The 15354-nt window shown below is 40.5% G+C and overlaps 1 protein-coding gene across 1 annotated transcript; it reads right to left on the reverse strand.

The window, feature by feature from the left end:
* Positions 1-466: 466 nt before the first annotated feature.
* On the reverse strand, positions 467-12012 carry LOC311320284 (guanylate-binding protein 1-like; the record flags this gene model as incomplete). The annotated part of the gene is made up of 10 exons (XM_084452015.1): positions 467-499; positions 1041-1234; positions 1319-1421; positions 4661-4873; positions 5322-5602; positions 5935-6177; positions 6338-6528; positions 7151-7260; positions 11448-11575; positions 11838-12012. The coding sequence occupies 10 exons, from the start codon at positions 12010-12012 to the stop codon at positions 467-469; spliced, it is 1671 nt and encodes a 556-aa protein (XP_084308141.1).
* Positions 12013-15354: the final 3342 nt, after the last annotated feature.

Here is a 15354-nt window from a genome sequence, read left to right on the forward strand (position 1 = left end):
CAGTTGGATACCTATTTATATCTACAGTATATACAGGAACAGTATTATACTGCATATGCTTTGCATTAACACGACACAAGCAAAAAACTGACTGGTGCACATACGATGAGATACAGTATACTTTATTGTAACACTTAAAACATTTTGTATATTCATGAAGAAAATACACCTTCCTTACCACAAAGGAACGTGGGGCCAGCATGTTTACGGTGCACTTATTTGATAGTATAATGATATTCAAATGTTTTTGAGAACTACAATACAGCATCATAATTGTGTGTTCCATTTGCCTCGGGAATTGGTACTTTCCTAGTTCCCCAGCAAAAATGTAATCTTGAAAAACCTCTCATTAAATCGGCCATGCGCACAGTGCTGTCCAACTGTACTGTGTATCATTACTCTGTTTGTATGCACAAAATAGCGCAGTTGTTATCAATTGGTATTACTAAGTCTAGAACTACAAAGATCAGGTGAAATTGGGGTTGTCTCCTTGTTGTCTCTGGAACACAGTCAACTCGGATGCGACGTCATTCCCAACTTCAAATCCCTACTTCCCAGGCAACTGGAATGCAGCATTACACTATCTCTACACTTGTGATAGATCTAACATTTCACCCTGGGGGATCAATAAAGTCTCATCCAATCTTATCCAATAACACTAACAAACAAATGCATCTTAATCTCATTGGAAACAATACTGAATGAATGCAGATCTCAACAAGACTATTTTATTAGGAAGATCCTTTAAGAAATGACACAAAGAGAACGTTCAACAACAACCACTTCCCTCTTCGCACTCTTGATTTGATCAATATCTCTTTGCATTTGCCGTGCTTGGTCATTGAAGCCTTGCTGGAGAAGGTCGCTTTGGTGCTGAAGTGTAAAAAAAAAAAAAAAAAATGAAATCTTGCAGATGTACTTTAGATACAGTGATATTATAAAGTGTTGGTATATACTAAAAGTGTATGTGTTCATGTAAGGTGCTTGCATGCTTTTGGTGCATGTACTGTATGTGTGTTTGTGGTATTAATCTGTCTTACCTTGAGTTTGGCCTCCAGAATTCTTTCATGCTCTGCTATGGCGTTTTTCTGGTCGGCCTCCATCTTCTCCTTCAGCTGGTTGACATGCTGCTCGAAACTTCTCTCCTGGTCTGCCGCCAACCTCTCCTGGACCTTGAGTTGCTCTGCTGCGGCGTTACGTTCTCGTTCAGCCTGCTCCCTTTTCGCCTCCTCCTCTACAGGGAGAGAGAAAGGTAAAGGTAAGCTCTCTTTGTCCATTTCCAGGACAGGTATTATGAGGATGAAGACACTCAAATCACCTTTTGCCCGCTGCTCAGCTTCAGTGAGGGAGTTGTCTGCTGCCAGTATGGCCTGTGCAAAGCTTTCCTTCCCATCCAGGTATACCTTCAGCACCTCATTAGCCTGGAACACACACACAAGTTGTGAAGTCAAAACTAAAATCTTGTTCGATGTCTTGCTAAAGAGAGCCTGAGGAAAAAGACTGGGGTTGATGAGATATTTTCTTCTATGCCCACAGGGGGAGCTGTTCTCAAAATCTCAGAGTTCAGAATTTGGGATATAGAGCCTCATTTACAAATTACCCATAATGTTGTTGATTGATGAAGAACATTTTCAGCTGATTAAATTCCATGTCTCGTATTCGGGCATTAGCGGCATGCTAATGCTAGCGCAATCAAACCGAAATAGCTGGCATTCAAAGAAAACTCACTTATAAACACTCCTAACAAGTAAGGATTTCCAGAAAAACTAAACTCCTCATCAAATTCACACATCCCTTTCGAACGTGGCCCTTGCAACTTCTTGTGTTGATTGCAAGCGAATAGTCCACTCTCTGTTCCTTGTTGTTAAGACAATATAGTGCCTGCTAGTTACGTATCTATGACTTCCTATTTACATAGAGAGACATATAGCCTAGGTCAGAACAAACGAATGGGTTCAACGATAGTTGAACTTCAAATATGATGGTATAAAAAATGAGCCCCCAACAGACTGTCTTCATATTTGATTTGATTTGGGTGCACTGTGGAGTGTTTAAGTGAGTTTTCCTTGTTATACCGTTTTTACTGTATATCACTGGCATTAGCATGCTGCTAATGCTGGAACGAGAGAGCATGGAATCAGCTGAAAATGTTCTCCATCAATCAATAACATTATAGGGAAGTCCTAAATGAGGATCTACTGCATTTCCAAAATTCTTAACTACCCATTTAAGTATGGGAAGCACTGCCGTTTGTATTGCATGCTGGGTGACATCATCCCTCCAAAGAGGAAAGCATCAGCATTTTGGGTGACTTCAGGGCAAGGTTATAAGTTTCACTTTTTTCATTAGTTTTTATTTTTATATCGTTTTAACTTTTTGTTTTTAATTTCTGTTTAGTCTTAATTAGTTATTGAAGTAGCTTTGCTGCTTAAAGGAGTAGTCATGTTTAGCCCTGTTTTAAGGTTACTTATGATCATATACAATGGTTCAGATCAAAAAGTTGACAAAACTAGCACTTTTGAGAAAGTCTGATAATTGCTCTACCACCGTTTTGGTCATACAATGGATGTGGGTGGGCACCGTGAAAAATCATTCAAAAAACATGTTAAACTCTCAATTTCAAAGACAAGAAACTCACCGAGGTGTTAGTTGGCGTTCTGACATATATATGTGTCATATATATTTGCCATAAAGTAAGATTCTAGTTCATCTGGAAAGGCTTTTTAAAATATTTAGCATAGAACTATTTAGTAAGTAGTTCCGCTTCCTGAATCCATCTACAATGGTCGCGTCAATACAAGTCAATGGATTTCATAATATGATCAATATCAAAACCAAATCCATTGTATGACCTAAACGGTGGTAGAGCATCTGAACCATTGTATATGATCATAAGTAACCTTAAAACAGGGCTAAACATGATTTTCCCTTTACTACTCCTTTAAGTGTAATTTTTGTCTTTTGAAAATGCTTAGTTTTAGTTTAGGTTTTATTATTAATTTCGGTATTAGTTTTATTTTTTTCTTCTGCGCTAGCCTCGTGAGACTATCCTGATCTCGCGAGCTCACATTGCGCGCACATCAGGTTACTTCTGCACATGGGCACAGCTAAAAAAAATGGAGAATAGATTTCATATCCATATACTAGGCTTATGTATGAAATGAAAAAGACCAGAACTATGGACATTTTCTCTATAATTTTAGTTTATTTTAGTTAGATTTGTAAACGCAAAATACAGTTTTAGTTATCATTTTTTGTAAAACTTTGTTTTTATTTCAGTTAACTAAAATGTTGTTTCATACATAGTTCTTATTTTTTATTTAGTTTTCATAAACTATAATAACCTTGCTTTAGGGATACTATGGGTATGTTAGATTACTTTGTGGTAAAATGCTAACAGTTTTGGTTGATAACTTTGTGAAAAATGGTTTGGTTATTTAAGAATAGCTAAAGGGCTGGTTAATGCTGCTGTTAGCATTAGCAATTTAACCCATGTTAGAATTAGCACACTTATGTCAGCATTAGGAAATTAGCTTCAATGTGAGTTACCTTAAGTTAGTCATAATAAGCTTATATTTAAATTACTTCTGGGAATCTTTGTGTATTGTAACCAAATTTGGTTAATTCAGAATAAATAACTGTCCTATTGAAATTAAGTGCAATAAGGAAATGAGCAGGAGTCAGCTATTTGCCAGATTCTGCTATTCAATCATGCCGGCGTGATCGGGGACTCCCAAGGGTTAAGCAATGGAGACATATGTGGGCCTATATTTGTTTCATTATTCACAAATAAACATCATGCGTTAAATCAATTTCACAAATAAATTATCCATCCATCCATCCATCCATCCATCCATAGTCATCCGCGTATCTGGGGTCGGGTCACGGAGGCAGCAGTTCCAGCAGGGGGCCCCAGACATCCCTTTCCCTAGCTTCAACCAGCTCTGCCTGGGGAATCTTTAGCCGCTCACAGGCCAGTGCGGAGATGTAGTCCCGCCACCTGGTCCTGGGTCTACCCCGCGGCCTCCTCCCAGCCGGACATGCCTGGAACACCTCCCTAGGGAGGCGCCCAGGAGGCATCCTCACTAGATGCCCGAACCATCTCAACTGGCTCAATCACTCAAAGCAAAACTTTTCAAACAGATCTACTGTGGACTAGAGGAAGCTCTGTTACAGCCAGTGAGGTTACAAGGTTGCTCCAACCAATCAGTGCCTATTTGAACGGAAAAATCATCCAGCTTTATATTGCCACTGTTAACGACTTAACGGTATAATCAACAGTGTTTAGATATTTTCTTTCAATTATTATATCCACCGTATTTTACTCCTTCCAACTTCCATCCTGCAGTGGTAGCGTGAGCTGGCTAATGTTAGCAAGCTAACAGTTACCCTATTGTAGTGCTAGGTCCACCATCCACTAGCTATCGTCACTGAGCTGGATAAGTCACCTTTCCTAAAATAATGTGATCATTTCTCATTTTGGCTATACATCATACACATAATATATTATACATATCATATACGTATGACCTATAAACTCTCACTTGGAAACTGGTCACACACTATTACACTATTACATTGCAGCTTCTAACTTCTCGCTTGGTGAATACTTCACTTGTTCTAACCTTTCAATATGTAAAGCACCACCTTGACAACTTACCTTCACTCCCTTGCCCCACTCTGACCTGTATACACTGGTCATAAATTTGAGGTCGGTGTTGTACTCCTTGTATCCACCAGGGGTCATGTAACCCCCAGCATTCAGTTTCTCCTCAAGGGTGGCGAAGATACGCTGGATTAACCCATCACACACCTCCTGGGACGCCTTGAAGTTCTTCTCACAGATCTGATCGTACTCTGCCTGAAGCACCTCCTGAAAAATGATTACAATGTAATTTGTACAAAGTTGTAAAAACTACATCAGAACAACATACTGTACATCAAAGGCATAGTTAAATATTTTGCTTCTTTTTCTCTTTTTAGTATTGTATATTATATTTATACTTGCATTGCTTGTACTTTGTTTCTTAATCTTTGTTGATGTCCCTTGAATGTGGCTGTAACAGTGCAACTTCCCCTTGGGGATTAATACAGTACCGACTGACCGACTCAAGGGGAAATTACACTGAGCGACCGACCTACTGTACTTCCCTACATCCCACCCAACCACCTACTTTACCTACTTACTGTAATTTTGCCTAATCCTGAATGAAATCCTGAATATTTTTCCACTGAAGATTTTGTATTGAAAAGTAATATTCCGAGATAAAGCATCTGAGGACAATGCACATCTATAGGATGCTTTCTAGGTACACACACACCCCAAGCTTGTTCTGGTACTTCTGGTCCTCATCCTTGAAGGTGCTTTTCATGAAGATGGCCAAAGCCTGCTTCTCTTTTTCGGCATGAATTTCAGACAGCTCCTCCTGGGTCTCAGTGGGGTACGCCACCCAATCTGTCATATTCTTCTGGTAGAACACCCTCGCACGCTCAACAGCGTTGGAGTTTTCAATTTCTGCTAGTGCCAACACAGCATTGTCCAAGCAAGGGACCTGCCCACTGCGGATTGCATCTATGTAGGTTACTGCCAGGTTCCCCAACACTGTGGAAGAGAAACGGGTTCAACACAAGCTTACTTTGGACAATCATGGTAGAAATATTAGTACTATATAGTTATAGTTAATTCCAGTATGTGGGCATTTATTTCCTATTTAATGCTTTGTTTGTAGACACTGCACCTGGCTGATTTATTTGGATGTGCGTACACTAGTCACCTTTCTACACTATGTCAGGTGTGCCACTGTAGCTGTCGGTGTATTGAGAAGGTAAAAAAGGTTGTGGTGTGACAATCATTTTCAGTATCAAGTACAAAAATAATAATAATAATGTCATATCTAACATATCTATAGAAGTTATGCTTTCGGTAAAACTTACACCTGCCGGTAACCCTAATGCCGCCTTTTAAGGTCTTGACTTTGGCATTGGTGAAGATGTGGGAACAGAAAGTCTTGGACTGTTGGACAAAGTCTGGCTCCAGGTCAGCATCGGTCAGCTCATCCATGCGTCTCATCTTCTCTGCATTAGCCGGACGATCAAACACGAAGCACCAGCGAGGGGAGAAGTATTTCTGGAGGCAGCTGCGAGGCAGGTTGTATAGGGCAGTCTGCTTATTCTCACCTTGGGAATAGATATACAAATGTAAGGGTCAAGAAATGCCATCTATAGAAGAGGAGTATGGGCTGTTTCCACATAAGTTAAGGGTGGTCAACATAGATTCAAATGCAATTCATTGTTGTACGTCTGTTGTAAGTTCCTGCTCAGATTGAGTTCCTCTTACCTCTTTTCAGCTTCAGGGAGTTCTCCAGATACTCATCTGCTGTTACGGGTTTATTATCAAGCTTCAGCTCCAGGGAGAAGTCTCGAACGGTCCACACAAAAGAGGGAAAGAATCGCATGTAGTCAGACGATTCATCCTCCTCTCCCTGCTTGGACTTCACCTTGATGTGCTCAGTCAGTTCTGTCACATAGCTGTAGGGGGTGGGGTTGAGGATCAAATTAACCTGACTAAAACATTCTCCCATGAGGAACACATGGATGAAAATATTTTTCTACATCCTTCATTTCGTCTTTCTGTGGCATCCCGTGTGCTTGAACCGGAAAACATTGTTTATAAAAATGTCTTAATAAAAGTTATATATATTTTTTTTTTTTTTTTAAATAAAACTACATCTTTACTGTATTGCCTGAAGATGCGATTGTATGTAAGTCAAGGGTGTGTTGGAAATGACTGGATGTGCGCTGCTGTCTTTTAACGGTGATGAAATGTTTGGATGTGTGCTGCCGATTGTTTTTTATTCATTTTTACTTTTGACATTCCTTTTAGCCCCTCCCCCCTTCCCTCAAGAGGCTTTGACTTTTGCCAGGCCACTATTGTACGTACGAATATGTTCCAAGTGGCTTGCCTGGTTAAATTAATAAAGGTTAAATGAAAAATAAAATAAATTAACAGCGGTGGTTGAAAGCCTCAATGACAGGTAATTGAAATAGACACTACTTCACCACAACCACCTGGTTTTCCAGCATCTGTGACAGTGTGTTGGTCTACTGTGCTTCAAAACATCTACTCTCTTAATACAGATATACAGGATACTGGAGTTTCTCCAAGGCAGTGTTGTCGATGGTGCCCATGCTGTTGTACACCAGAGTACTGCTGAGGAGAACAGCCAGGGCAAAGATCCAACTGTCATTCTTCTGATCACCCTGGAAACAAAGAAGGAAGAGTTAAAGTGTTAGTTCAAAATCCAAAGTTTGAATGAAGAACATCGGTGACCCCTCTCATCCAAAAACACCCGATACTCGGTAGGACTGAGATAATTTTGTCGGTACCGTTTTCGATACCCAATCCTAACAGCTGCATAACATAGCTTTACTACTTCACTTCTATTGTCTATATATGTTTGTGGATAGCGTTTATCCGGTTGTCACTCCCTCCCTCACCCTGGTCAATGTTGACCTGCATTTCTCTGTTGGCACCACAAGAGGCAGTAGTCCCAGCACACCAAAATAAAGAAGGACACCAAAATCAACCCGCCGATCTCCACTGCACAAGTAGAGTAGCGGTGAAAGTATTGGACTCCCACCCGGGAGATCGGGGTTTAAGACCTGATGGGGATGATTTTATGGGACTATACCCCAAACCTTCACACGTTCATCCTTTCACTCCAACCTTTTCCCAGATAGCACACAGATATCGGTCCTCGGTCAGAATCAGAGCGACAATCCGCTGGAGTGTTTCTACTGGGTAGTGTCTAGAGGGGCACCATTGTTAAACAGCTGGAGAATTTCTGCTGGCGAGTTGGTAGCGGTCTCCGAGCGGAATTCCACTCGCATTTGCACGCGCTGACGCCCTGCCCTGTCGCTTTTCTGATGGCAAAACTCATGTGGACCTCTGTTGGGATACCGTCGGAATTCCCCATGGTGGAACTTGGTTGGGATAGGGATACCGTCAAAATTCCGCTTGTAACCGTCACTGGAGGGTAGTCTTGAACAATCTAGTCACTGACGACCAGCTCAACACGACGCGCCGGACAGGTCACCTAAATTCTGGTTCAAAATGTAAAGCTGTACACAAACCACATAAAACATGTTTTAAAAAATGTCTGGTGTATTGAGGGAACATTTGCTACTCAAATGTTAACGCTACTTCACATTACAGCAGCTATCTTATCTATCTGACACATTTAGGTTAGCTAACTAGCTAGCTAGTGTTAATGTTAGCTAGCTAACGTAACGTTAGCCTAGCCGCCAGCTACTGTGTTGTAGCTCTTTAGTTGTAAGTCTTTTATCAGTATAGAGATAGATAACCGTGTGAGGGATAATTATATTTGAACAAGGTGATGAAAGTATACTGGTTCAATCCCTTAATGGTGTGATTCTACCACAATGTGTTATCATTGCTTTGAAATGCCCGGTAGATTAGTATTAGCCCTATGTTGCTAGCTATATTAGCGTTATCCCTATGTTGCTAGCTATGGCTACGGTAGGGATTTTGATAGCTTCATACTATTATCATGTAATCTCTGGATATAGGCTATTGGTAGCTAATAGTAACTGTACTTTGATTTTTATGCCCATTATGTTCCGTTGTCCAAGTATGATTTAGTCCACGTTCTTGTTAGTTGGCTACAAACGTGTATTACCGGTGACAGACTGCATTTACTGTTTTCGGCCACAGGAGGGCAGCAACAGGCTTAGATAGACTGTGTTCCTTGTTCAGTTTCAGCAATTCAATGAGTATTTGAGTTAGGCTTTTTCATTATTTGTGTAAGTATTTCTGTACATATATTATATTTCTTTTTTATTTCAGAGACCACACACTCACTGTCTGTTTATGTAAGTGAAGAGAATTGAAAGGTTAAGTAATGCTTATTAAGGGTTTCAAAAGTAGTAATATTGTCACAATACTGAGGAAAGCTTGCATGCAACGAGCGCAAGTATGCCCTCCTCTCACTTAAGAAACTGGGCTCAGCATCATGATCATAAGTTTATACAGTTTACATATTTTTAAGCAATGGAATCTAATGGAATCTACTTTTCATGTCAGTGAGTCTAACAAAATTGATAATGCATGGGTTGTGTCTTTTGTCATTTCCCACATTGTGATTTGTCATTTGTGCTTGTCACTGGATGTTATAGAAGTTATGTAAAAATGTGGTTACTTGGTGGTGCTATGTCAGTTATTTAATTAATGTGCAGTGACTGAACATTTGAAATACTCCTGTTTTGAAATTATACCTACAGTATAGGTGTCTCAGTAATTACACATTAGGCTATACTTTGCATGTATTTACCAGGTAAATGTTTAGTAATTGGGGGACTATGAAAGGAAAAAGGAAGGGTTACCAAAAAATGTTCAGAGTAAGTGAATGTAGCAATATAAATCCATAAGCCTATGTATAGACAATAAACTACCGGTGGAATGGTGGTGGAGCAATAGTGGAAGCATTTCCGATTACTAGCGGACTGCTGTCCCTGACGCTAATAATCTGCCAGAGGTCCACTTGCCATGTGCAAATGGCCAGGAACCCGCCAGCAGATTCGTCCGCAGGTCCGCCAGCGGATTCCTTCGGAGGTCCACCAGCTCGTCCATCGGGGACCCGCTGTAGGTCCGCTAGCCTTGTGTTATCTGGGTTTATCTCTTACCTTTGTCCAGAAACAGAAGTTGAACCAATTGCAGCAAAATAGCTAACGTTACAGGAATCATCAGTGTAACGGCTTTAGCCACTGACCGCTACCATTAATGTTATGGAAGCTGCTGCTAGTTGTTGTGAGCTAACTAGCTATCCTGCTCTTATTGTGCTGGATTAGCATTGGAAGCATTGGAACTGATGTGTCCAGGCGACAAGACCTATCTTAATTTATCACATTATTTCATGTCATTTCAATTCACAGCTATTTCAGTGGCATGAATAGCTTCCGTCCTATCAGTCTTGAACAGAAACAAGCCAGCCATGCACATAAGGCAGGCTCGACCTGGCCTGGTTAGATTTTTATAATGTTTAACTTATTTCTTGTTTTATTGTGCTTCTTTTTATAAGTCCTCTGCATCATCCACTGAGTCACATTCCTAGTATGTGAAAATGTACTTCGCAAATAAACTGAATGATTCTGTCAGACCATTTTACTAATTAAAGGTAGAATATGTAGTATGCGGATTATTTCCCCCATCTAGTGTCTAAAGATAAGAACTGCAACAACACAACGTATTGGTTGCCAAAATGCCAGAGAATGCACTGTTTCAGTCATACTGTGATAAGATCTTCACTCTGAGAGGAACATAACATTACACTAAGTGCTCAGTACATTGTATATTACTGTACTCAGTAATCGCAATCAAGTATTTCAGAGTGCCATGTAATAAGTTACGTTAGATGCTGTAGTGTGGAGATAACGTTAGGTCTGGCTATGCAGATTCCAAGAAAGATAACGATAGCTAGTTAGCTATCTTACCGGTCTAGTAGAAAAGTAGCCATGTCACCATGTGACTTTATCCCAAGAAACTCCATAAACTCCGTCCAACGAGCAAAGGCTGGCCCAATATTTATCCGACTTTTGCTCCTTCTTCGGTCACTGGGCTTTTGAGATTCGTATCGCACGGTTCGCCGGGGCTCAGGCGGAGAAGCAGGACGACAAAACTCGACCATTTTACCAAACGTTTAGCTGAAAAGTGTGAGCGGAAGTGGACGGAAAAGCTGCCGTTTTATAGTCGCACACACACTTGATGCTAACCAACATCTATAATGCTGCTAATTCATGGAAGTATAACGTTTGCTGGCTACTGCTAATCTCACAGTGGTGAAGCTAGAATAGTACCTGGCAACCCAGCGCGCAGTACCAATGCTGTAATACTATTGGCTGGTATGAAATCAACAGAGTGTCATTGTCGGGCCGTGAAAATTTCATAATGTAATAATTTCAGACAAAATATCATTTTTTATGGAAAAGCAATACTTTTACAATGCAGCCTTCGCAAAGCCCTATGGGTGTATTATTTTTGAAAAAATGTTTATTTTAATCCACATTTAACATATTATACCTTTAATTTTTCTAGGGCTGTAAAGAGTATGGTAAAACATAAAAAAAAGTTCTGAGCCAAATCGCCAACTCCACCTTTAACTTTGCTATTAAATGGAACACATAGAACATTTCTTATGTGATATCAGTCTGATCTGAATTAATTACATTGTCCAATTACTTAAATGTATTTTAAAATAACTGAGGTGCATTTGATTTGCCTAACATTTGGCTCTTGTGGCACTCTATTAGTTTCTTTATGCTGGGTAAGACAAATCAAGTGCACAATTTGACAATATTTGCATCGACGGTAGTAATTAACCCAGGTCGGACATCAGTTAACATAACTTAGTGAGTGAACTTTGACCCCTCACCTTCTCTACATCCCCCAGTCCCTCTGTGTCCAGCAGCACCAGAGTGTGGTCAGCTTTATCAGGGTGAGGCACACACCACATCCAGATGCCCTTAGTCTTGGACTGAATGGTAGATCCAAGGGCAAATCCTTGAGAATGGAGGGTATAGTATGAAAACAACATTATAATACAGTGTTTTTACTTAAATGTATGTAAGCCAATCACTGTAGCCCAATTACCGATAAGCTATAGTTTTTCCAAAGAGATTTCCATCTGACCTAACTGCTCCCTATTCAGCCTCTGATCTCATTAAATGGCGCTTTTCTTGGTGGGCATGGGCTATAATATCCCTGGAAGAACTCTTGACTGTTTAAATTAATTGTTTTGGAAGGAAGGAGACGGTGTGCCCACCTTTGCTCTTGCCGGCCAGCTTGTTCATGAGGTAAGACTTGCCAGTGCGGTACAAACCAACCACAGCTACCACCACCACATACTGGTCAATCTGGTTCAGGATGTCCAGGGCACTGGGGACAACGCGCAGTTTCCCGTCTCCGTCGTTCTCAATCAGACACACCGGCACTGCCATGAATACTATGTCCGCCATGGTATGATATACTAAGAGGGATACCAAACACACATGGTATGATATACTAAGAGGGATACCAAACACACATGGTATGATATACTAAGAGGGCAAAACACACATAGTATGATATACTAAGAGGGATACAAAACACACATGGAGATTTGACACCGCTGAGAGCTGACAAACCTGAGAAAAGACTAATATAAGCATAATGGTATGTATAGAATATATATATATATATATATATATATATATATAATATAGTACTAATAGGCTATAGGCATAATATCATGTATAGGATAGGCTACAACAGGTAGTTCCGAACCAAAAAGGCTTTTATCATTAGAAAACGGTCCGTTCGGTAACAAAACAATACTAGGCTATTTGTAGATACTGAAGAGCAGATTGACAGTGAAAAAATGAATGGAATAAATGGATTCTGGCAGGGCGCTAGCGAGAGATCCGGGACCCGCCCTGGACCAGAGCTAGGGGGCAGAATGGCAACACAAAGTCAGATGAGTTTGTGGGAATGCTGCTGCTCTCTAGAAAGTTTAGCTACATTATTATGGATAGAAACTCGAATATAACGGTAGCCTATACCAGGGGGTAGTCCAAACAACGGATTCATGTAATGTTAGGCCTACACTGAACCTTTCGGTAGAGCATTTGTAGGATAACCGTCTGACGTCAACCTACACACTTCAGGCAAATATATGCAAATTAACAGCAACACAACTCAGCGAAGTGAAGTTGGTTTGATTTTAGATATTACAGTTGGATATTCGAGGTGAACTTCACCGACACTTTGACGCTTATTTCGCCGACTGTACCCTACCGAAAGCCGGGGTTGCTACCTCAACGGTCCTCAAGACCGGCTTCTTCGCAATGCAACGTAAATGTTAGGGGCCGTCTACAAATTACCGTTTTATATGACTTTTTTCAAATCTTTGATTTTAAATAGATCTGGTACCACGTGACTCAAAAACACCAAAATAGACTCACATTGTTCAGGGACAATTGCTGCACGAGATAAACCTTTCATTTTCTCAAATTTCATCTCACACTATGAATTTGTATCTTCCATTGTTTACCTTTTCTTTTCAATAGCCCTGGGACCAAGTGAACTAAAGACCCTAAAATAGTCACATATTGTTCAGGGACATTGGCTGCACGAGGTACACCTTTTATATAGTCCAATTTCATCTCACATTATTTTATATGAATTCTTATCTTCACTTTTAGACTTTTTCTTTTTAATAGCTCTGGGACCACATGACCAAAATAAACCAAAATAGGCTCATATTGTTCAAGGATTATTCCTGCATGAGATACATCTTTTTATTTTGTGCATTGTCATCTCATTTTATATGAATTTTTATCTTCATTTTTTACCTTTTCTTTTCAATAGCTCTGGGACCACGTGAACCAAAGACCCCAAAATAGTCTCATATTGTTCAGGACATTGCCTTCATGAGATACACCTTTTATTTAGTACAATTTCTTCTCACATTATTTTATATGAATTTTAATTGTCATCTTTAGACCTTTTCTTTTCAATAGTTCTGTAACCACGTGACCAAAACACCCCAAATAGTCTTATATTGTTCAGGAACATTGACTGCATGAGATAAATCTTTTATTTTGTCCGATTTCATCTCAAATTATTTTACATGAATTTTAATTGTCATTTTTAGACCTTCTCTTTTCAATAGCTCTGGAACCACGTGACCAAAACACCCCGAAATAGGCTCATATTGTTCATGAGATACACCTTTTATTTTGTCCAATTTCTTCTCACATTATTTTATATGAATTTTAATTGTCATTTTTATACCTTTTCTTTTCAATAGCTCTGCAACCACGTGACCAAAACACACAATAATAGGCTCATATTGTTCAGGGACATTGGCTTCATGAGATGCACCTTTCCAACTGGAATATCCAAAATCAAACCAACTTCACTTCGCTACACAACTCGTCTACTGTAACCTCGCCTATGTTGCTGCATATGAGATTCGTAGTTCCGACCAAGGATATGAAACTGAAAGTTCTGCAGACACAGGTTGTTTCCGTCTAAGGCATATGCTATATAAAACAAGCAAAACTTATTTTTGCGCACAACTTCATAGCAGTAGGACAGGTGTGCCCACACCTTTTTGGCTTGTGAGGTACTTTTAAAATGACCACTCAACCCCCCCCGATGACTTGCAGCACAAGACGGTCACACTTCCCACACTGTCTTCGTCGCAACCAGCCACCCTCCCCACAAGAGTGCCCAGCCGCAGCAGCGAGATGCTGTCGTCTTATCTAGCTGCAATCCGTCCCACCTGTAATCAATTCAGTCAACTGAGTGAGTCCGTGCTCATTGCGTCACTTGATTGACAATGAGTCCCAATATGGCTCATTCACATCACAGTACGAACTAGAAAGGGTGCTCAGAGAGCACAGGCCTACGCGCATTCATGCGTTAGTGTAACAGAAAGTTGAAATGGTTAAAATCACACCTTAGATTAGCCTATATGTAATAGCTTACTACAGGTTGGTCACTGATAAGATAATAGTATTGCACTTGTATTGTATTTTGTCATGTATCACTTGTTTTTATGTTTTTACTCGCCTGCTACCCAAATTCAAATGAGACAAATAGGCCTACACATTTTGAACTTGAACTTGGTTCCAGGCTAAGAAAATGTAATTTTTCCTAATAGTGTATGAGTATCTCTAAGTACGATATATTTTTATTCTCTTTTTAGCCCTGATGTAATTGTCACACAAAAATAAACATTTTACAAATCTGTTAGGCTTACCACGACGAGATTCCAGTTTTCCGTCTTACTCAGTTGGGTAAAATGTGCTGTTGACAAAGGCTACAGTCTATTATAAAGAGTCAGTCAAATTGAAAGTGAAAGTGTTCTGCAGACACGGGGCGCTTCCGTCATCAAGGGCGAGGCTAGAAATAGTGAAAGAGGGGCACAGACCTCCGCCAATGAATGCATTTCGTGGCTCTGTGCACGCTACGAGCCTGCGAGCAGGACATGTTTGGTATTGTTGCATTTGTTAGGTAGAGAGCTTTATGCCACACATCCCATCCCAGATAGCAAGCGGATGTGTAATGATTCTGGGCCATATATGGGCCGGAACTAAGCCACAAGATCCGCTTGCTATCTGGGATGTCTCTGTGACCTTCCCACGTTGAGATATGGGTTTCAATCCCCACCACTGGCAATGACTGTGTTGTGGGCACAGCTCGTGGTTTGGGTTCAGTCCGGGAAAGAGTCGCTCTGGGCGTGGTGGGGCGTGGCGGGGCTAGCGAGGAATGGTGGGGCGTGGCTGGCGAGGCGT

This window comes from Borostomias antarcticus (assembly GCF_949987555.1).
Source record: "Borostomias antarcticus genome assembly, chromosome: 17".
Classification (NCBI taxonomy): Eukaryota; Metazoa; Chordata; class Actinopteri; order Stomiiformes; family Stomiidae; genus Borostomias; species Borostomias antarcticus.